Source organism: Callorhinus ursinus, unplaced genomic scaffold (assembly GCF_003265705.2).
Source record: "Callorhinus ursinus isolate GAN/ISIS: 27379988/994484 unplaced genomic scaffold, GSC_fseal_2.0 scaffold20, whole genome shotgun sequence".
Classification (NCBI taxonomy): Eukaryota; Metazoa; Chordata; class Mammalia; order Carnivora; family Otariidae; genus Callorhinus; species Callorhinus ursinus.
The window spans coordinates 25,924,800-25,948,501 of record NW_027397082.1 but is presented as its reverse complement, the minus strand read 5'-3'; the positions used below and the strand labels follow the sequence as shown (position 1 = coordinate 25,948,501).

General features: G+C 38.0%; 1 protein-coding gene across 1 annotated transcript in view; it reads left to right on the top strand.

Moving 5' to 3' along the window:
* KIF11 (kinesin family member 11) overlaps positions 1 to 21,370 on the top strand; it is a 43,983-nt gene extending 22,613 nt beyond the window's left edge. Inside the window, exons 14-22 of the mRNA XM_025881141.2 lie at positions 2 to 174; positions 2,922 to 3,047; positions 3,577 to 3,735; positions 6,320 to 6,426; positions 11,280 to 11,559; positions 13,854 to 14,076; positions 16,191 to 16,342; positions 17,130 to 17,246; positions 19,377 to 21,370. Coding sequence (XP_025736926.1) covers positions 2 to 174; positions 2,922 to 3,047; positions 3,577 to 3,735; positions 6,320 to 6,426; positions 11,280 to 11,559; positions 13,854 to 14,076; positions 16,191 to 16,342; positions 17,130 to 17,246; positions 19,377 to 19,508 — 1,469 coding nt within the window. The 3' untranslated portion in view covers positions 19,509 to 21,370. The remainder of the gene's footprint in view (position 1; positions 175 to 2,921; positions 3,048 to 3,576; positions 3,736 to 6,319; positions 6,427 to 11,279; positions 11,560 to 13,853; positions 14,077 to 16,190; positions 16,343 to 17,129; positions 17,247 to 19,376) is intronic.
* The last annotated feature ends 2,332 nt before the right edge of the window (positions 21,371 to 23,702 follow it).

Here is a 23,702-nt window from a genome sequence, read left to right as displayed (position 1 = left end):
GGTAACCTGCTGTCTTCCAGTGTCTCTGCATTAGACACAATTACTACAACAGCACTTGGATCTCTCACAGCTGTTCCAGAAAATGTGTCTATACGTGTTTCTCAGATTTCTAATATGATATTAAAAGAACAATCATTAGCAGCAGAAAGTAAAACTGTACTTCAGACATTGATTGTTAGTAAATCTCTTTAAGTATTTTTCAAGTGTTACTTTGCTAAGTCTTCAAAAACAATGTTAACTGCTCTTTCATTTTAAGCTTTACAAAACATGGTTATAAACATCACTTTAAGAGTAGATTTTTATACATATATAGATATATATATATATATTTTAAAGATTTTATTTATTTGAGAGAGAGCATGAGCTGGGTGAAGGGCAGAGGGAGAAGCAGACTCCCTCCTGAGAGGAGAGCCCGAAGTGGGACTCAATCCCGGGACCCTGGGATTGTGACCTGAGCCAAAGGCAGAATCGATTAATTGATTGAGCCACCCAGGTGCCCCAGATTTTATTTATATATATGTATATATAAATATATATTCTTTAAGATTTTTATCTATTTGAAAAAGATTCATTTTTGGGTACCTGGGTGGCTCAGTTGGTTAAGCAACTGCCTTCAGCTCAGGTCATGATCCTGGAGTCCCAGGATCGAGTCCCGCATCGGGTTCCCTGCTTGGCAGGGAGTCTGCTTCTCCCTCTGACCCTCCCCTCTCTCATGTGCTCTCTCTCAAATAAATAAATAAAATCTTAAAAAAAAAATTTATTTTTAATGTTTTTATTTATTTGAGAGAGAAAGAGTGTGCACTTGAGAGAGCACAGTGGGGAGGAGGGACAGAGGGAGAGGGAGACGCAGACTCCCTGCTGAGCAGGAAGCCTGATGCAGGGCTTGATCCCAGGACCCAGGGATCATGACCTGAGCCAAAGGCAGACGCCTAACCGAGTGAGCCACCCAGGTGCCCCCCAGATATATATATTTCTTTTTAAATTTTTTTTAAAAATATGATTTTTATTTTATCTTTTTTAAAGATTTTATTTATTTGTTGGAGAGAGAGACAGAGAGAACGCAAGCAGGGGGAGCGGCAGACAGGGAGAAACAGGCTCCCAGCTGAGCAAGGAGCCGGATGCGGGATCCCCTGGATCATGACCTGAGATGAAGGCAGTAGCTTAACTGACTGAGCCACCCAGGCACCCCCCAGATTTATATTTTTAAAAGCAAATCTCTCCACTGTTTTGTTCTCCCAGAAAGATTAACTTCCAAATGCATATGACCAACCTTTGACACTTTTTTCACTAGCATCTTGTAACATTAAGAGCAGGAGTTAAGAAGCCTGATAATTAGAAAGGACAGGTTTAGCACCAGGTGAATTCAGGGGACCCACGAATTGGTGGTTGGCTCAGAAATTAGTAAATCATCTTTTCCTCAAGGGTTCTGGAATGGTAATGCTGATGTTAAAGTTGACCCAACCAGAGGGGATATAAGTTGGTTAATTTTTTTTTTAAAGATTTAATTTGAGAGAGCAAGAAAGAGAGAGAGAGTACATGAGGGGAGAGGGTTAGAGGGAGAAGCAGGCTCCTCGCTGAGCGGGGAGCCCGATGTGGGACTCGATCCCGGGACTCCAGGATCATGACCTGAGCCGAAGGCAGTCGCTTAACCAACTGAGCCACCCAGGAGTCCCTAAGTTGGTTAATTTTAAAATTATGGTAATACCAAGAAGTGCAAGAAAAAAAAACTGCTAGAATTCTAGGAACACATATGACAATTTATGGGGTCAGATCTGTGTGATCAAGCCGTTCTTAACTGTAAGGCTCCTTTTCATAGTTCTATAGAAGCCACCCATCCAATTACGCTAGTATTACCTCCTTCATAGCTGATTTGAATAATACTCTTATTTGTAATTGTATGATTTGCCCAGGAAGTCCTTGGCCATATCTCTTTTCTTCTTTACGTAGGCTCTCTGCCTCCCCTTTTGAGTCTAACAATATTTGTTGAACATTTCCCAAGTAAATAACTACAAATGTTAGTTGACACTGCCTAGATGCAGTGCTTATATGACCCTATTTGATAGATTTCTTCAGTCACCCAAATTTGACAAAGTTAATAGAGGCTCAGTTGGTACTTTTAGGAAATTGATTCATGCACTAAATGCAAGACTGTATTTATTGATGTGTTCCTGCCAAGTTCTCTGCCACCTTGTAAACACTGCTGGAGTCAAGAGAGATGATTGCTTCTCCCACAGGATGAGTTGAAATGATGATAGCTTTTTCTTCCCAAAGAATGCCACTAGCCTTTTCCTTTCATTCCTCACTAATTGTTTCTGTTAGAGTTCCTCACCCTACCCAAGTGAAGGGAACTTAAGGTCACAGTTTTTCCCTTTTTGTAAAAATTACCAATCCAAAAAAAAAAAAAAAAATTCCCAGTCTACATTCTCAACTCTGTATATACCTCGACAAGAACAAGAACCTTGACAAGTTCTTCAGCTACAATAGGATATAAGTCACCAGGTCTTCAGAGTTTAATACTTCCAGCTCAGAGCCTACCTTTGAAGGCTATTTGGTCTCAGCCTTTCTGACTTATTTGAAATTTATTTTGTTAAAATGTACTTATCCAGTTTTTTTTTTTAATTCCCTTTATTTGCAATGCTGATATCTTATCAAATGACTGTTGTTTTCCCCTCTTCTGAATTCTTTGGACTTCTGTTGCATTGGACTGTTAAGAATCTGTCGAACACTACATGACCATTTCTTAATTACTGTAGGTAGAATTAAGTAACATGAATATAAACTCTAGAAACAAATAGGCTCTATAGACTATAAAGATTAGAGAATGGAAACTTAGGATTTCACTATGCATGTGTTAAAGTATTTTAAGATACTGTCATTTAACCAGCCAGGTTTATGGAAGTGAAAATATTTTTTTTAACCAGGATGTACTTAAGACTGACCTTCTAAATTCACTGGAAACGGTTTTATCCCCCACGATGGTGTTTATACTGAAAATCAACAGTCAACTAAAGCATCTTTTCAAGACTTCATTGACAGTGGCTAGTAAGGTAACAAGTGTTATGTTCTTAATTTCTCAAAATCATATTGTTTTTTAAGAAAGAAATTTTATATATCTGTGGCCATATCTGTATACATGCAAAGCCATGGGTTGTGAATGGGAATCTGGAGGAGAGAGGATATAGGATGCTCGCTGCCATTGATGTGATCAACAGAAACCTGGCTAAGAAAAATGAGAGAATGATCTTCAGGATAAGTGTGTGTTTACATAGTAGCATATACATGTAGCATGCTACCTTGAGTGGGTGAAGAAGATACGCATATCCAGGTATACATGCATATGCACATGCACATCTGCCTAAATATGCATAAAATATCTCTGGAAGTATTTAAAAATGATAGTAGTCTTCTCCCAGAGGTGAGAGTGGAACTGGGGCTCCAGGGGCTGGAGAGGGAAGACTTTTCTCTGCATACAGTTTTCTTGCTTGGATGTGTTCTATTTTGTATGTGTTCAACAAACAAAGAAACTAAAATATGTTTTTTTAATTAAAAGAAAGAAACTAACTTTTTCCTTCAAAGGTAGAAGATCAGAAAAAGGAAATGGATAGCTTTCTCGGTACACTGTGTAACAAGCTACATGAACTACAAGAAAATACAGTTTCTTCCTTGGCTGAATCACAGAAGCTATGTGAAAACTTAACTGAAGACCTGAAGACAATAAAAAAAATCCATTCACAGGTATCTCATTTAGGTGATTTGGGGAGCATAAAAAGGAAGTTTTGTTATCTTTAACTTGATAATCCCTGTTATGTAATCTGAATGCTAATACTAATCTCATTAGTAGAACAATTTAGAAACCGGAAAATGCCATAGCCACTCTTGCTTACAACAATAATACAAAATAATTAAGAATACTTTTCTTGACCAGTTAATATTTTAGGATTTGCTACATTTAGAACCCTGTGCTAAAGCACTATAAGACAAACGGGAGGGGCGCCTGGGTGGCTCAGTCAATTAAGCATCCAACTCCTGATCTTGGCTCAAGTCATGATCTCGTGGTTGTGAAATTGAGCCCCACGTTAGGCTCTGCACTCATAGGGCAGTCTGCTTGAGAGTCTCTGTCTTCCTCTCCCTCCCCCTCTGCCCCTCTCCCTGCTCAAGCTCTCTCTGTCCCTCAAATAAATAATAAAATCTTAAGAAAAAATAAAGACAAGACCTTCCTTTCATCATACCAAGACGAAAGATAAAGCTAGAGAAACTTTTGGGAGTGTAATTAGAAGAAAATGGTTATAGTATTTACAATGAATACGTATCTACAGTATAACTTGATAAATTGTTTTTTTCCTAGGGTAACATGGATAGTTATTCTCTTTCAGAAACTGTATGCTGTCTCATACTATTTCTGTCTCATCGATGTCAGACATTTAGATTATAGCAAATTAATACAATTTTTTTTTTTTTTGAAAGAGAGAGAGTGCATGGATGCCCGTGGTGGGGGGAAGGGCAGAGGCAGAGGCAGAGGGTGAGAGAGAATCTTAAGCAGGCTCCACACTGGGTTCCATGCAGGGCTCTATTTCATGACCCTGAGATCATGACCTGCGCTGAAACCAAGAGTCGGATGCTTAACCGACTAAGCCACCCAGGTGCCCCAATTAATACAGTTCTTAATTTTAATTGATTGTAAATGTAATTCATGACTTACCTTCCTCCATGTAAGCTGTTTCTCAGTTCATGACCGAAACCAAACCTCCAAACCAGGGAAGTCATAATCTGTAAAGATCAGATAAATGGAAAACAACTCCTCGTATTTCTAAGGCCTGAGTAATGAGTGTAAAGTTTTATTAAATGAGGCTAATTATTACATGACAGAACTCTTTGGTCAATAAAACTATTGACATGATTTAGTGAGTAATAGAGGTTTCTTTTTCTTTGGAAGTAAGGGAGGGGGAATTCATATCCATGTCATCCAAAATAAGAAAGGCAACAAATCCAAGATTTTTAGGCAAGAGTTAGAGCAACTTTGAAGTAAGAGTATTTGTTTCCGTAATTGATAAGCATGAAACTTTTTGGAGAAAGGATTAACATCAAAATAGTAAAACTGATAGTTAACATTTCCTGAGCCTCTTACTATGTGCTTATTCCTGTCATCAATATAGATGCAGGTTCTATTACTATCCTAGTTTTCTAATGAGGAAACCAGGGCTTTGAAAGCATGCAAGAGTATTTAGATCCTCTGAGAGTAGTAGTGGTGAAATGCATCCACTTTTGAGTTGCTCTGTTTCTAGAACATATTCTTGCAATTTGAAATTGTAGCAGTTTCTCATACCTCTGCATCAACCTGTCTATAACTTTTTAGGTATATGTTCTAAGGTAGATCAACTTTTTATATACTAGCTGTTTTGAAATGTTTAAATTGATAGGCAGCTGTTTAAAAACAAGCAAAACACCTATGATCCAGAAAGTATTTTAACATGATTTGACTTCTTTGGCTTTACAGAAGTTCTGTTTCTCAGGTGTTCTAGAACTTGAAATTAGCACTAACAAAACAATTAGGAACACCTATCTACATGTAGATAAATCTGATAATACCTGCATTTTCCTCTACTTTGAGACGAGTAAAAATACTGACAGCCTTTATTCATAATCAGTCTTGGATACGTACTGTCAGCTGATGTGTATTTTAGAGATGTTGGTCGACCTAATGGACTGAACAGTGAATAAGAATGCTGGATGCATGTTCAGCTCTTTCTTGGCCTTTAGCGTAGCTTCTTCATTTTATAAGTTTAAATCCCTATCATGTTGTGTGTCTTATAAGAACTTGTTTTTAAAGATGCCGAGTATGAGCAAAGGTAAAATTATATTTTATTAATATTATCCATCTAGATTCTGTAAAATGTTTCAGCTTAAGTAATTACTACTATTTTTGGACTGCTTGACCCATCTGATTATCAGCATTACTTTTCTAGTAGTGTTATCAGTTAAGAAGCAACTGGTGCGCTATACCTGTCAAAGTGGTTCTCCTAGCATAAGGTGACATCTTGGTGTATTTGCTTAGTTTTGAGGTACACTGAAAGTAATTTGTTACTAAATAGTAGTTAAGATAGCAAAACTTGCTAATTGTTTACTTTTTAAAAAATTCCTTTAATATTATCCTTTTAATATCAGTTACACTGCTTTCCTCTATGGGTGAGAAGTGGAATTAAAGTTCTCTTGTTAAGAATTTGTTTAATTCCCAGCTATGGGACAATACTTCGTGTCGATATTAGAGGAAAAGTTCAGGTGTCGTAATTTCAACTCTTCCTCTCCCACACCTTTCTTATAGGAACTTTGCCAGTTACTCAATCTTTGGGCAGAGAGATTCTGTGCCTTGGAGGAAAAGTGTGAAAACATCCAGAAACCACTTAGTAGCGTCCAAGAAAATACAGAACAGTAAGCAGTTTTTAATTCTCTTTAACTTTTCAGGCGCCTGGGTGGCTCAGTCGTTAAGCGTCTGCCTTCGGCTCAGGTCATGATCCCAGGGTCCTCGGATCGAGCCCAGCGTCGGGCTCCCTGCTCGGTGGGAAGCCTGCTTCTCCCTCTCCCACTCCCCCTGCTTGTGTTCCCTCTCTCACTGTCTCTCTCTCTGTTGAAAAATAATAAATAAAATCTTAAAAAAAAAAATTCTCTTTAACTTTTCTCTGCCTGAAATTATTTCAGAATAGACAGCTTCAAACAGTACAAATAATATTATCAATCAACCCGATTTCTCATTTAACATTTTATGTTAGTTTTCTCATTCTCATTCCCTTTCTCTTGCCCCAGCCCCTCTTAATATTTCACATAGATACCTTTTCTGAACTAGCTGTGCATAGGTTGCGTCCATAATGCTCACTTTCTCCTAAATACTTCAGTCTGTATTTCCTAAAAATAAGGATATTCTCTTATATTACCATAATACAATTATTTTAAATCAGAAAATTAATATTGGTAACTTCTATTACCTAGTATTACAGACAAATTTTGCCAGTTGTTTCACTGATGTCCTTTATAAGAAAAAAAGATTTTCTTCCTGCTCTAGGATTTAATCTAGGATCACACATTGCATTTGATTGTCATGTCTCTTAAATCTCCTTTAATCTGGAGTAGTTTCATAGTGTTTGTCTTTTATGACCTTTGTTTTTTCAACAGCATAGAATTATTTATTTAGTACAGTGTCCCTCAGTTGGGGTTGGCATTCATGATTAATTGGAATTTCTCTGTAGCTCCTTTCAAGATATTTTTCTTTGCCTTTAGTTTTTGGAGGTTTGATTATATTGTGTCGTCTTATGTATTTCTTTGAGGTTATCCTGTTTGGATTTACTCAGCTTCTTGAATCTGTACACTTACACCTCTCACCAATTATGGAAATTTTCATCCATTATTTGAATGTTTTTCAGCTCTATATTCTTTCTCCTCTGCTTCTAGGACTTTGATGACACAAATGTTAGATCTTTTGTTGTGGTCCCATAGGTCTCTGAGGCTATAGATAGTTTATTTTCTCTTTGTTGTTCAGATTGAGTAAATTTTATGAACTGTCTTCATGTTCCTTTGCCATCTCTAACCTACTGTAGAACCCATTCAGTGAGGTGTTTTATTTCAGTCATTGGGTTTTTCAGTTTTTTAATTTTCATTTCCTTCTTTTTTAATCTCTCTTATTCCTTTGCTAAGATTTTATTTTTTCCAAAAGTGTTTTAATTGCTCATTGAAACATTTTTGTATGGCTGCTCTAAAATCCTTGACAGATTATTCCAACATCCGAATTATCTCAGTGTTGGCACCTGTTGTCTTTTCTCATGCAAGTTGTGATTTTCCGGAATGGTTTTGATTGTGTCTTGAACATTTTGATTATTATGTTAGGAGATTCAGAATCCTATTTAAGTTTTCTTTTTTGGCAGGCATTCACTTTTGTTTAGGTTTAATGTGAAGGCCCTGGCCCAGTTTTGTGAGCTTTGGTTCCAAAGACAATTTTATTTTCAGAGCCCTTGCATTCTAATATGCTTCGTTTGGTGCTACCGGTATGAAAAAAATTTGTATTCTGCTTTTGATGGATGAAATGTTCTATACAGGTCAGTTAGGTCTATTATTTGGGTCATCTGTATCCTTACTGAGTTTCTGCCTATTTGTTCTATCAGTTACTAAGAGAGGGGTGTTAATCTCCAATTACAATTTTAGGTTTATCTATTTCTCATCAATTTTATCAGTTTTTGCTGCATATATGTGATGCTCTGTTGTTAGATGCATACACATTTAGTGTTGATATGTTTTGGAGAACTGACTGCTTTATCATCATGTAATGTCCCATTTTATCCCTGATAATCTTCCTTGTTCTGAAGTCTACTTTATCTGAAACTAATATAAGTACTTAGCTTTCCTTTCATTGCTATTTGCATATAATGTACTTCCATCCCTTTACTTTTGGCCTACATCTTTATATTTAAAGTGGATTTCTTGCAGATAACGTGTAATTGGGTCTTGCTTTTTCCTCACATTTAACAATGTATGACTTTTAATTGGTGTGTTTAGACCATTTTCATTTAAAGTATTGGTATAGTTGGATTAAAATCTCCCATTTTGCTGTTTTCTATTTGTTGCATATTCTGTGCTTTGTTTCCTTTTATACCTTTCTGAATTTAAGTTGAGTGTTTTTATGTTTTCATTTTATCTCTTCCACTGATTTATCATTTATACTTTTTTTCTTCCTTTTGTTTTTTTAGGAGAGAATGTTCATGAGAGTGGCGTTGAGGGGGTTGGGGGGTTGGCAGAGAGAGAGAATCCTAAGCAGGCTCTGAGATCATGACCTGAGCTAAAACCAAGAGTTAGACACTTAACCGACTGAGCTACCCAGGCACCTCTTATCATTTATACTTTTAAGTTATCTTTTTTAAAAATAGTTTTTCTGGGATTAATGATACACATTTTTAAATAATGTTAATACAGGGGCGCCTGGGTGGCTCAGTTGGTTAAGCGACTGCCTTCGGCTCAGGTCATGATCCTGGAGTCCCGGGATCGAGTCCCACATCAGGCTCCCTGCTCTGCCAGGGAGTCTGCTTCTCCCTCTGACCCTCCCCCCTCTCATGTGCTCTCTCTCTCTCATTCTCTTTCTCTCAAATAAATAAATAAAATCTTTAAAAAAAAATGTTAACACACTTTCAAGTAATTTGCTGTTTCGGGTGTGATAAAAGTACCTTATAACAGTATGTTCCCAATTTCTCCTTCCTATCTCTTTTGCATTGTTTTCATATATTTTGCTTTGGCATATGCTGTATACACCCAGGACATTGTTATTCTGATCGCTTTATTTATTTATTTATTTATTTTTTATGTGGCTACTAGAATTTTTTTTTTTGCTGCTAGAATTTTTTTTTTTTTAAGATTTTTTATTTATTTATTTGACAGAGAGAGACACAGTGAGAGAGAGAACACAAGCAGTGGGAATTGGAGAGGGAGAAGCGATGCGGGGCTTGATCCCAGGACCCTGGGATCATGACCTGAGCCGAAGGCAGACACTTAACAACTGAGCCACCCAGGCGCCCCTAGAATTTTTTTTAACTATTTTATTTATTTATTTGACAGAGACAGAGACAGAGAGAGCACAAGCAGGCAGAGCAGCAGGCAAGCAGGCTCCCCACTGAGCAGGGAGCCCGACGTGGGGCTCGATTCCAGGACCCTGGGATCATGACCTGAGCCGAAGGCAGACGCTTAACCAACTGAGCCACCCAGGCGCCCTGCTACTAGAAATTTTTTAATTATGTGGCTCATATTATATCTATTGAACAGTGCTGTCCTAGAATTCTAGCTGTCACCTATTTTGCTACCTAACTCCTATCACTGGTTTTCCAATTCTGTTGTTGATCCTGTTCATTATATCATGCCCCATTCTGAACTCTTCTTTCTAGACTCTGAGTCTAGGAAGTGTTTCCCCACTTTTTTTTCTAGTGTTTAGACTTAAGAGGGGCGCCTGGGGGGCTCAATCGTTGAGCGTCTGCCTTCGGCTCAGGTCATGGTCCCAGGGTCCTGGGATCGAGCCCCGCATCGGGCTCCCTGCTCCGTGGGCAGCCTGCTTCTCCCTCTCCCACTCCCCCTGCTTGTGTTCCCTCTCTCGCTGTGTCTCTGTCAAATAAATAAAATCTTAAAAAAAAAAAATAGATTTAAGGATTTCTGGCTTCTTCAATAGCTCTGATGGGAATACTGGAATAGGATTGAAATGGCTATGGAACTATGATATACTCTTTTTAAGCCCCCTGCAAGCCATTTTCCCCAATCTTTCTGACATTTATTGCCTATACCAGTGGTTTGCAAAGTGTGGTCCAGGGACCGTGTAAAAGAATGAGCCAGGAGTAGGGCCCAGGGATCTAGGCGAGGTTTATGTAATACTGAAGTTTGAGACCCACTCACTGCCTGTGGTACTTACTGTCATGGATTTTAGTCACTCATGAATAAATTTTATTTTCCTGCTAGTTGTGATTCCTTGAGGGACTAGATTTGTGTTGATAGGTTCCAAGCTTATCACTTGAATTTCTTTTCCTTTTTCAATCATTTCCATTTAACCTGTAGTTGAACTTTGGTTTTCAACCTGTTTGCTTCCTCATTTGGTTTCCTCACATGGTGTACCATCTAGTGGTAATAAAGAGTAACTTCCATTCACCAAAGTTTAACTCTGAAGTCCTGAGAGGACTTTAGTTTTCTATCAGGGGTATATTGCAGTATACTGTGTGTACTAGGTGTATAGTTTGTCACACCCAGTATAATCTTAATTATGAGAAAGCTTTATAGTTGCCTTTGTTTTATAACATTTATAATTTTTTTCCATTTATTTAAGGTCATAGACAAGGCAAAACTACTTAAGAACAGAATGATTGATTGTGGACAGTTTAGGGACTAGACTAGAGGCTGCAGGTAATGCCCTTAAGTAATATAATCTAGTAGGAGGAAAAAAACACATGGGCAGATTTTATTTTAGTAACTGTATAGTTACTACTCTAAGAGGTACAAAGTAAAACATATCTGGAGGAGAGCTGGGAAAGGTTTTATGAGAAAAGAGACATTTCCAAAGGTCATTTAATGGCCGATATGATGTCAGTCTGCTGTGAAAAGACACTGGCCAAAGCATCCATCCTCAGTGTAGAAGATTCATTAAGAACATGGGCTCTGGAGCCAGACTGCCTGGGTTCAAATATGCCATTTTTTAACTGTGTGATCTTGGGCAAGTTATAGGTCTTTTGAGTCTTAGTTTTCCATTTTAACAATGTTCTCTTTTTCTATAGGACATCTAAGGATATAATCAGCAAAACAACCTCTTACAGTACACAATTTTGTGCTGATTGTGATGGCTTGTCACAGGAACTCAGACACTTTAACCAAGAAGGTACAAAATTGGTTGAAGAGTCTGTGAAACACTGTGATAAACTCAGTAGCAACCTTGAAGTAGTATCTCAAGAGACTGAACAGAGATGCGAGGCCCTGAACGCAAGCACACTTTCTTTTTCTGAACAGTGGGTATCTTGCTTAAACGAAAGGGAAGAAGAACTTCAGAACTTATTGGAGGTAATAACTTTGTATTTGGAACCTACTTTGGAGAGAATAGTGATAATCAGAAAATTAAATATTCCTGGCTTAGAATTGGTTTCAAAACAGATGACATTTTAAAATAATGAATGAATTAAATTTTTAAAGCATAATAGTTGGTATCCTTATTCATGATCTAGTCTCGGGTACCTGTCTTCTAGAGCTTGAAATTATTTAACTCTTGTGTCTGTCTGTCCTGTATCTGTCCTTGGTTTTTGACTTGTTAGTGCTTTTAGTTAAGGGCACCCTGTTTTTTGAATATAATTCAAACCTATTATTGTTTAAATATTTAGGATATTGTTCTGATTGGTCAAAGGATACTTGATAGTTTTGTGTGTTTGCTTGATCTTAATACTTGCATGAGCCCTTTGTGGCTTGGTTTTTCTTTCTGTGCTATAAAAGGATTTTACTAATATTCTCAGGAACTAGGTAAAAGAATGTAAGTAAAAAAAAAAAATATTTTAAGCTATGTATAAGCTATTTTTACCAAAAGGAACCAGGGCTAATGGAGAAATAGCTGATTTCAGGTTTAAACAGGAAATATACCAGATAAGCCTAGAGATCCTGTCATACCAGAAGGTAAGGGAGCTATTAAAGATTAGTGGGGTTGTATCAAAAAAACATAGGGGCCCACCTGATGACACTCCTCTGTTTAAATATGGTATAATTTGAGTTTCAAAAGGAATAATTGCTATAATTGATTAAAATACATTAAATATATTAAAGCTTATACATTCATAAAAATTTCATAGGTCTCCTTTGGATCGTGTTAGGGAGGCAGTGCATTATTCTGAAAACTGGTAAATAAAGGGAAACAGTTGAGCATCCATATGTCTTTGCCAAAAGAATTCTATCATGGTTTAGCAGGATAGTGGATGAAGCCAAGTGTTTCACAGAAGAATCCCAGCTAATGCAGAAGGAATGACAGAATTTGAAAACCACTATTTTGCAATCCTAGTGAGATAACCCCCGTGGACATTAATTACTATCTACACCATTTGAAAAAAACTGATGGAGAACTTTATTTTTATTTATTTATTTGTTTTTTAAAGTCGTGTGTGTGTGTGTGTGTGTGTGTGTGTGTGTTTATATTTTATTTATTTATTTTCACAGAGAGAGAGAGAGACAGCGAGAGAGAGACAGCGAGAGAGGGAACACAAGCAGGGGGAGTGGGAGAGGGAGAAGCAGGCTTCCCGCTGAGCAGGGAGCCCGATGTAGGGCTCGATCCCAGGACCCTGGGATCATGACCCGAGCCGAAGGCAGACGCTTAACGACTGAGCCACCCAGGCGCCCCTGTTTTTAAGTAATCTCTACACCCAGCCTGGGGCTCGAGCTCATGACCCGGAGATCAAGAGTCTCACGCTCTTCTGACTGAGCCAGCCAGACACCCCTTGATAGAGAACTTTATAATTAATAGGGTGATTACATGCAAACTCACTAATGAATCTTTTTTTTCTTTTAAATTTTATTTATTTTTTAAAGTAAACTCTACTCCCAACGTGGGGCTTGAACTTACAAACCTGAGATCAAGATCTGTATGCTCTACCAACTGAGCCAGCTAGGTCCCCTAACTGATTAATCTTAACATGAGAGATAGAACCAGACATATGTGCTTTTAGCAGCACCTACAAAATATTCTTGCCGAACACTTAAAAAAGTATGAGGAAAGATATCCTATTATTAAGAGAGTTAAGACCAGAGGGTCTTAAGACCTAGTTTGTGTGGGATAGTCCTTGTTTACGTCTGTTGTTTGGAGGTAATTGTTTTTAAGAACGGCCCTTTTCACTCTGAAAAGTATCCCAGTTTGGGTGATAAATTATATAGTCATCTACCTAAGACAAATCAACCAAATCTAATGATAAATTCAAATTGTGAAAAACATTTGAGATAATTGGGAAAGTTTGCATGCTGACTAGACATTTGCTATAAAGAAATCAATGTAAGTTTTTCAGATGTGAGAGTGGTCTTAAAAAGCTCTTAACTCTTAGAGGTGTATGCTGAAATAAATGGATGAAATGATACAGGATTTGCTTTAAAATAATTCTATGGGAGGAGGACTAAGTGGTTAATTTTGTTTGATCTATACCCCATGTGTTGATAAATGTCGAGACTGGGTAAATACAAGGGGGTTAATTATACTATTCTCTCTACTTTTGCATGTGTTTTTAAAACTTTTTACTATGGAAAATTTCAAGATAAGGGGCAATAATATATTGAATAAAACACCAACAGCTTTGATTTTAATAACAAAAGCTCATTTGCATCATTTACAGGTTGTAAACCAAGGCTGTAAGTCTGCAAGTTCAGAGATAACTGAAAAATTAAATGGACATAAAGCAGCTAATGAGAACCAGCATAACATGTTTTTTGGTCAGATAACTACTGATGAAGAAAAGTTAATGGCACAAAGTCTAGAACTTAACGAAACCATAAAAATGGGTTTGACTAAGCTTAATTGCTTTCTACAACAGGACCTGAAACTGGATATCCCAACAGGTACTTTAAAGGGAAAGAGAATTGTTAAAATTTTTGAAGTTGAAGTCAACCTTGTACTGTGCCAGATGTTCAGAAAAACCAGGTCCTGCCATTGCCTGGTAAGAATTTTCCATCTCACTGTAGTCACCTCAAATGGAAAAAGTGGGACCCTAAAATATCTTTAATCAAGATTAGATATCATGATATGGGTGACATGTACTTGTCATGAAATTTGGGCATTACAATCAATAAAATTTTATAAATATTTAGGGAGCTGGCTTGGTTAAGAGAAGATTTTTATTTATTTTTAAGATTTTATTTATTTATTTTAGAGTGTGTGTGCACACAGGGTGGGAGCAGAGGGGGAGGGAGAGGGACATGCAGACTCCAGGCTGAGCAGAGCCCAAGGGAGGCTTGAGATCATGACCTGAGCTAAAATTCAAGAGTCAGAAGCTTAACCAACAGAGCCACCCAGGCAGGTGCCCCTTTATTTTTATTTTTTTTAAGAGAGAGCGAGCACAGGGGCGCTCAGATGGTTAAGCGTCTGCCTTTGGCTCAGGTCATGATCCCAGGGTCCTGGGATCAAGCCCCACATTGGGCTCCCTGCTCAGCAGGGAGCCTGCTTCTCCCTCTGACCCTCCCCCTGCTTGTGTTCCTTCTCACTGTCTCTGTCAAATAAAATCTTTAAAAAAAAAAGAGAGAGAGAGAGCACAGAGGAGTGGAGGAGTGGGGGTGGGTGGGGAGGGGCAGAAGGAGAGAATTTTTTTTTTTAAGAGAAGATATTCTATTTTTTTTTTTAAAGATTTTATTTATTTATTTGAGAGAGCGTGCAGGAGCAGGGGGGAGAGGGAGAAGAAGGCTCCCTGCTGAGCCCCCTGGGAGCCTGATGCGGGGCTTGATCTGACAACCCTGGGATCATGACCTGAACTGAAGGCAGCCACTTAACCAACTGAGCCACCCAGGCGCCCCAAAGAGAAGATATTTTAAAAGCAAATAAAAGGAAAACCAGCAACCATCTATGTAGCACAGTTTGTAAAAGGGCATTGTAATACCAGAAATAGTTGAGGAATGTAATTACATAAATCTAGTTTACTGGAAAAAGCTCAGCGTATTGTGTATTTCCTTATGTGTACCTCTCATTTTGTCAGATGGCAAAGATCATTTTAGGCTATAGTGATTTCAGGAAGCCTTCATGGAAGCAGGTATGCAAGCTATTGAACAGGATGAGTAATTGAACTTATTCTTTGGATTGTATTTAGGGTCGCAGACCCTGTAGATTTACTAAAAATCACTGAATAGATTTTATGGTATGTAAATTATACTTAAAAGCTTTTTTAAAAAAATATATAAAACAATTATAAAAGGAGATGATGCTAAAGAATGTTAGTTTATTTTTTCCACAAGGGTCCTGTAATATTTATTTCCACTTTTCAATGAAATTAGGAATATAAGTGTTAATCAGAAAGGCAAGTGCTTGTGTAAAATATGTATGAGAGCTTGAGTTCATTATAAAGAAATGTAACTGGGGGGCGCGTGGGTGGCTCAGTCGGTTGAGTATCTCTGCCTTCAGCTCTGCTCGTGATTTCAGGCTCCTGGGATTGAGCCCCGCGTCGGGCTCCCTGCTCCGCGGGGAGTCTGCTTGTCGCTCTGCTCCTCCCCCCGCTCATTCTCTCTCCCTCTCTCTCTCAAATAAATAAAATCTTTAAAAAAAAAAAAGAAATGTACTTGGTTAATATTTAGCTGCCACCAAATTTAAATGAAATGATTATCCTATGAAAGATCTCACTGGGAGAGCAGTACTCTTATTCCAGGAGTGCTACCGTTTCTCAGAGCGCTTCGATCCCTTTTAGAGCCGATAGAACATCTTTCGTACATCCTCAGAGATGGATAATTTCATGTTTGGGGGTAGGTTGAATCCTGAAAATAGTTGAGTCTATCTAAGATCATTTGTCAAATTAGGAAATAGTAGTTGTAAGCAATCTGTGCATGACAGGTAACAAGACTGATTCCCATGTGTGGCAATGCCTATATCTTTGGAAGCCAGAGACTCATTGGGAAGTATACATTCTAACAAAAAAAATCTTACTCATATCCCACACTTCAATTTTTTCCTATTTATGTAATGTCCACTAAAGGTACGACACCACAGAGGAAAAATTACTTCTACCCATCAACACTGGTGAGAACCGAACCACGTGAACAGCTCCTTGATCAGTTGAAAAGGAAGCAGCCTGAACTGTTAATGATGCTAAACTGCTCAGAAAACAACAAGGAAGACATCAGTCAGGTAAAATGTAAAGGATCATAATTTTAGAAGTCTCGCATAAACTCCTTATGTCATCATCTTCATATGAAGAATTTTATTCTTTGCCCTTAAATCCTACCCTGTTGCATTAATGGTAGTTGTCAGACCCTTAAGCCTGTTGCTTTTAATCTGGACATTTTTAAATTATTAAAGTAATAATAATAACCAATATTTATGTTGTGCTTATTATGTGCCAGAGCCTGTTCTTAGCCCTTTACATACATACTCAGTTAATACTCTCAATAGCCTTATGAAGTGGGCGCTAGTACTATCCCCATTTTAGAGGTGAGAAAACTAAGAATTACCAAGTCACAGGACAGAGTTGCAGTTAGAACCTAGAAGAGCCCCACAAACTGTGTTCTTAACTGTAGTAATTATAGACAAGTTGGGAAGTAGAAAATAAATAAACTGTAATCCCATTATTCTGAGATTACTACTTTTAACATTTTATTACAAGTACTTCTCTATGAGAAAACATATTTGGGATTATTTTCATTTATTTTTTAAATTTTCAAAGTTTTTTTTTTTTTTTTAAGTAATCTCTCCACCCAGCATGGGTCTTGAACTTACGACCCTGAGATCAAAAGTCCCATACTCTTCCGACTTAGCCAGCCAGGCACCCTCATTATTTTTTAGACTTCCTACTAATTTGGTTGAGGTTTAACTTTTATACAATGGACATTGTGTTATTTTCAAAGAAGAAAGCTGCACGTATTTTGTGAAGATTTTTAAATCGGACTTAATCACTCATGGTACCTTCTTATGTCAGGACTTGGATGAAGAAAAGTCAGTTCTCGGGCACTCTACTGTAGAACCTCCGGGTCAGGAGCCATCTGTGGATGCTAGCGTGGATTGTTCATCAAGTGGTGGGATTCCATTTTTCCAGGTACATGATTATATCCTGTCACATAACCCTTCCACATCTGAAATAAGTCAGTCGTTGGCTATTGAATGCAAAGGCATTACTCTTAGTGGGTGGAACCGCAAAATATTTTGTCATTCCTTTGGGATGGCAGAAAAGATAACTTTTCTGATTTAAATTATTTACACAAATATAGATAATTGATCAGGGGTTTTCTGTAGGAAAATTAAAGGCAAGGTTTAACTTAATCTCCATCCTCAAATAGTACTCTTTAGCTGTTATGGTTTTCCCCTTTCCACTTCCTCCATATGCAGAATGGATACTGAGAGCAGTCATTTCTCTCTCCCCTCCACCTTTGACACGAAGTCTTGGAGCCTATATCTGCTCATACTCAGACTTTGAAAGCTAAGAAGTTTAAAAGACAGAGACTGAAGGCCTCTCAGGTTATATTAGTTTCTCCTACCTGAGACTTTTCTCTTGTTAAGGATTCCCCCATGTTTCCTGAGCCTCCTCACCTGCCTTGATCTTGATCACAGTTAAATCCTGTGACCTCTCCTAACACCTTTTCAACACTCTTGGGAGCATGGCACTATAAACTGCCCAGCATCTTTCCTTTTATTTTGAAGATATGAGCCTAGACACAGTCTGTGATGGAAGGATTTTCTCACATAAGACACTGATGTCTACATTTTACAGTCAAAGTGCTGCTTCTGATAAGTGTATGTTCTTGTACCTCGTAGACTTGCAGGTCTTCCCACCAAGGCCTAAAGAAAGACCCTCCATCTGCGATTTAAGCTGTTAAAACTTCTAGCTTGATTTCTGTTAAATTCCTCTCTCTTTGCCTCAAGGTAGTTTTATCCCCAAATCCTTCCTACCTTTTTGCTTTATTCTTTACTATGAGACAACTCTAAATATATTTCTTTTCATTTTTCAACCCTCTCTTCTATCTTTAGAGTTAAGGAAAGAAGGAAAGTTAAGAAAAGAGAACCCTAAAAAAAAAAAAAGAAAAGAAAAGAGAACCCTAGTGACTACTTAATCCCCTGGCTGGAAATCCCTTCATTACTACAATTTATGGCATTTCGAAGGCTAGGCTTAGTGGTTCACCTAGGGCAGGGAAGGTCCTACCGTACCAGAAAAGATTTGGGATTGGATTTTAGATCTTCAGCTGAAGTCTGAAAATTATTTTTTCCCTGCTAGCAGTCTCATGGGGAAATTCTGGGTTTGAAATTCTGAAGTTGGTTTATGATTTGTCTCAGCATGGATGATTGGTTGTGCAATGAATGTCATTAGTCTCCTAAAGCTCTCTATGGGCAAATATGAGAATTCCATTGAAATATAATTCCTAAGTGAGAAATATGAAATAAGTTTAAGAGAAAAGCTAAAATACAGTTAAGAAAAATGTCTTGAGTTAGCCATTTATCAGATTCTCTGCTTAAAATAGAATTGCCTTTTTTGTATGATATCAAATCTTTGTTTTCCTAGAGCAGGATTTCTCAATAGTAGCACTATTGACATTTTGAGCTGGATGATCCTTTGTTGTGGTGGACTATCTTGTTATTATATGATGTTTAGCAGAATCCCTGGCTTCTACCCACTAGAAGCCAGCAGCACCTCTTAGTTTTAACAACCAAAAATGTCTCCAGATATTACCAAATGTCCTCTGGGGGGTAAAATTGCTCCCTGTTGAGAACCATTGCCCTACAGTAAAATCTTTAATTATGCCTTGGAAAATCATGCAGAGAATTAATACTTCTTTCACCTCACTCCTTCCATTGATGGTAAGATGAAGAAGGCATTCATTTCTACTTGCCAAACAAATTGTTGGCTCCAATTTGTGCTGAGCCTTTTCCACACTTAATTTCTTGCCTATAACCCAGAGAACTTTGAAAATAGAGTGTAGAAGGGAAGCCTGGGTGGCTCAGTCGGTTAAGCGTCTGCCTTTGGCTCAGGTCATGATCCCAGGGTCCTGGGATTGAGTCCTGCATCGGGCTCCCTGCTCCGTAGGGAGCCTGCTTCTCCCTCTGCCTCTCTCTCTCTTTGTCTCTCATGAATAAATAAATAAAATCTTAAAAAAAAAAAAAAGAAAATAGAGTGTAGCTAATATGTATCAAATATTACTTTATATTGACTTAATTTCTCCCCTTATGTCCACAGCATAAAAAATCACATGGAAAAGACAAAGAAAACAGAGGCATTAATTCAGTGGAGAGGTCTAAAGTGGAAGAAACTACAGAGCATTCTGTTACAAGGAGCAGACTACCTCTACGAGCCCAGATAAATCTTTAGTTAACTTGAGGGATTGGTGATTCTATTTTTAAGAAAAATGAAAAATAAAACCTATAACTCCAGAACTTAAGCCTTATGGATAGATGAAAAACAAATGGAAAATATCAAGGAAATACTGTAAATTCAGTTGGATTTAATATGTCTACTCATTTTTCTGTCATCTCTGTAGTTCACTGTGTATTAAGTTGGGTTTTATTTGGGACTTGCATTGAGTAAATATGTATTTTTAGCTTTTGATATAAAATAACCCTTTCCTAAAAAAATGAAAAATATTTTTCTCAAAAAAAGAAAAATACTAAAAAAAGGAAAAATATTTTTCTTGTATCTCACTAGGTAGCATATATATAGAAGTTGTACTGTCCTTCTAGGATTTAACTTACATAGGTAAATATCGCCAACTCGGTCTTGGGAAGGATCATCTCTACTTTTCTTGCTATGATTGAATTATGTTTGTATCTGCTTGCCTCCTTCCCTAGACTTTTCCATTCTGCATTCTCAGCTCACTTTCTCCTTTTTCATTTGTGACCAAACCATTTGTAGAGCTACAAAATAGTATCCATTCTTATTATGAGATAGTGTGAATTTTACCTAGAAGTCTTTTAACACTTTCTGTGGTTCTAAAATTACTGTCAACAATAAACATAACTCTAGAAGTAGTCCTTCCTTCCATGTTTTTAGTTTGTTTCCTGCTAGATGTAAAAGCATTCCTTTATGAGGCCTAACACATTAGCCCCCACAGAGTTTGTAAAAAGCCAGCTTCTCTAGAATATAGATTACTTTTATGGGAGAACTACCAGGAACTCTGATTAATGGCTGTGTGGCCTATATGTTGTGCAGAAGGTCCCAGTGATTTAAGGGCTTTTTGGAACTACTAATTATGACTATAATTTATATCCTTTTGCTTACCTGATGAAACTTTGTTCTTTGTATATAATAAAATATGTATATGTATATTTTTCTTTAGTGAAATCTTAACCCGTAGAAGGGTCCTGACAATTTTGATCTAGCAGCCAAATTTCTGGAAGTTGGATTTTTCAGCATGAAGAGCAAGCACACTTAGAGGAATATAGGCAAAGAAAAAATTTTGTGCCTATATCAAGTTAAGTGTATACATTTAGAGAGATTTGACTGTGATAGCTAAGTAAAGCCAAACCCAACTGGAGAATTAAAAAATGTTCTACTTCAAGGAACTAAATTTACCTTGCAGAAGTATTAATCACCTTAATAAAAGTAATGATACAGTTCTCTGCAAAATCAGATGTCAGCATAAGCTATGGATAATATCTAACAAACTGCCCTCAGTAACTCTATTAATAAATTTGGTTTCTACATTAACTTGCTTGCCCTATTATTTCTTATTTGGTAATGGGTCTCTTTACAGAGTTTAGCAAGTTGTTCCAAAATTCCTAAAATATACTTCCACACAGGGGCGCCTGGGTGGCTCAGTTGTTAAGCGGCTGCCTTTGGCCAAGGTCATGATCCCAGGCTCTTGGGATCCAGCCCCACCTCGGGCTCCCTGCTCAGCGGGAAGCCTGCTTCTCCCTCTCCACTCCCCCTGCTTGTGTTCCCTTTCTCGCCATGTCTCTCTCTGTCAAATAAATAAGTAATCTTAAAAAAAAAAAATACACTTCCACACAGATATCACCTAGGATGAAGTGCCTTGGTAAACACTGCAGGCTCCTTTTTTTGAGATTAAGAAATCCAGGGCGCCTGGGTGGCTCAGTTGTTAAGCGTCTGCCTTCGGCTCAGGTCATGGTCCCAGGGTCCCGGGATTGAGTCCCACATCGGGATCCCTGCTCGGCGGGAAGCCTGCTTCTCCCTCTCCCACTCCCCCCTGCTTGTGTTCCCTCTCTCTCTCTGTGTCTCTGTCAGATAAATAAAATCTTTTAAAAAAAAGAGATTATGAGATCCTCTGTGCCCTCAGGACCAGTGAACAGGGTCCCTCTGCTCTGAGAATGTGGGCTGCTCTCTGACCACCATGGAGCTGGAAGGGGAATGGAGCAAGGGCAAGTAAAACACCAAAAAGATTTCCTAGTTTTTAGCTTGCCTTCTCTTGATTGAGCACTCGCTTGGTTGCTATAAACCTAGTTCTGACAAAGTTGTTTCTGAACATTTTTGCCTCAGGAAGAATGAATCCTTGAAGCTACTTACTCTATTTTTGCTGATGGTTATTTTTTGAGTGCTTGATATTGTATATGAGAAATTGTAGAACTAATTTAAGGCTTGGGATGTTAAAATTCTCCAGTGATTTGGGGTGCCTGGCTGGCTCAGTCAGTGGAGCATATGACTCTTCATCTCGAGATTGTGAGTTCAAGACCCAGGTTGGGTGTGGAGCCTACTTAAAATAAAAAACTATGATAAGGCAAATAAACAACCTGCTGCTACCTGCAGCAAAAGATGATAGTTGAGGTAAAATAAAGGAGTGCCTAAAGCCTGAGAGGGAAAAGACAGGAGAGAATTTCTTGAGGAAATTAGGCCATTCAAAGACAATGCATATTGGGGAATTGAGAAAGCCTCTCACGTCCAGCCAATTTATGTACTTGGAGAAGACCCTAAGCTTTCACTACTGCTGACCGATCTTTAGGTTTGGCACAAGCAGAAAGTGAAAGCTAAGGCAGATTTAAAAAAAAAATTTTTTTTAAAGATTTTATTTATTTCAGAGAAAGAGTACACAAGCAGGGGTGGGTGGGGGGTAGACAGGCCGAGGGAGAGGGAGAAGCAGACTCCCCAATGAGCAGGGAAGCCTGATGTGGGAGTCGATCTCAGGACACTGAGATCATAACCTGAGCTGAAGGCAGATGCTTAACCAACTGGGCCACCCAGGCGCCCGACTAAGGCAGATTTTAAATGGCCTAGCTAAGCATTGAAGTTGTGCTCCAACAGTCTGCAAAGACTGGGAGGATTTTTTTCTTTTTCTTTTCTTTTCTTTTCTTTCCTTTTTTTTTTTTTTTAGTTCTTGTTTTATTTTTTGGTTATTGGCATTCAAGGAAATCTGTCACCAGTAATACTAGCTGAATGCAAGCAAAAAGAGACTTCAGAGATTACCTGAGTCAAAGAACTGAAATTTGAAAATAGTTTAGAAAAGTAACAAACCGTTAGAACCACAGCAAGCAACAAAAACAAACCCTGAGGCATGAAAAATCTGATTTCCAGGATGTCACATTATAATACTAAAAAAATTTTAAGATTTTATTTTTTTGAGAGAGCACGTGTGCACGAAAGCAAGGGAGGGGCAGAGGGGGAGGGAGAGGAAGAGGGAAAGAATCTCAAGCCGACTCCCCGCTGAGTGGGGAGCCTGATGCTGGGCTTAATCCCACAACCCTGAGATCATGACCTGAGCTGAAACCAAGAGTTGATCAATGAGCCACTGAGGCGCTCCAATACTAAAAACTTTTAACAAAAAACTAAGAAACAAAGTATGGCCCATTTACAGAAGAAATTAACACAAACCATCCCTTATGAAGGACAAATACTGGACTTTAAATGAACTGTCTCAAATATGCTCATAGAGCTAAAGGAATTCAGGAGGGTAATGTCTCAACAAATAGAGAATATCAGTGAAGAAGAAGAGCCATACAAATTTTGAGCTGAAAAATATCAAAACTGAAAAAAAAAACACACACACACACAAATAGACACACACACATACACAAAACACCAGAGGGTTCCAATAGCAAATGTGAGCTGGCAGTAGAAAGAAGCAGTGAACTTGAAGCTAGGTTATTGAGAGTGTCTAATCCAAAGTGCAGAAAGAAAAAAGAATGAAGGAAAATAAACAGAGCTTAACAGACCTGTGGAGCACAGTGAATCATACCAACATTCTCAAAATTGGAGTACCAGAAGAAGAGAGAAATGGGCAGAAAGAATACTTGATAGAAAGCTGAAAAGTTCTCAAATTTATTACAACACTTGAATCTTTACATACAAGAAGCTCAATAAATCCAAACAGGAGAAACTCAGAGATCCACAAGACTCTATATATTCAAAAGCTGAAGACAGAATTGTGAAAGCATATGAGTGTAGTCTTCAAGGAAATGCAAATCAAAACCACAGTGAGGTACCAGTTCATATCCACAAGGATAGCTAGAGTAAGAACAGAAAAGAACAAGTATTGGTGAAGATGTCACACTCACTGTCTCAAGTAAAATCTTAAAAAAAAAACACACCAAAAAACCCTCCCCCACCCCCACTCGC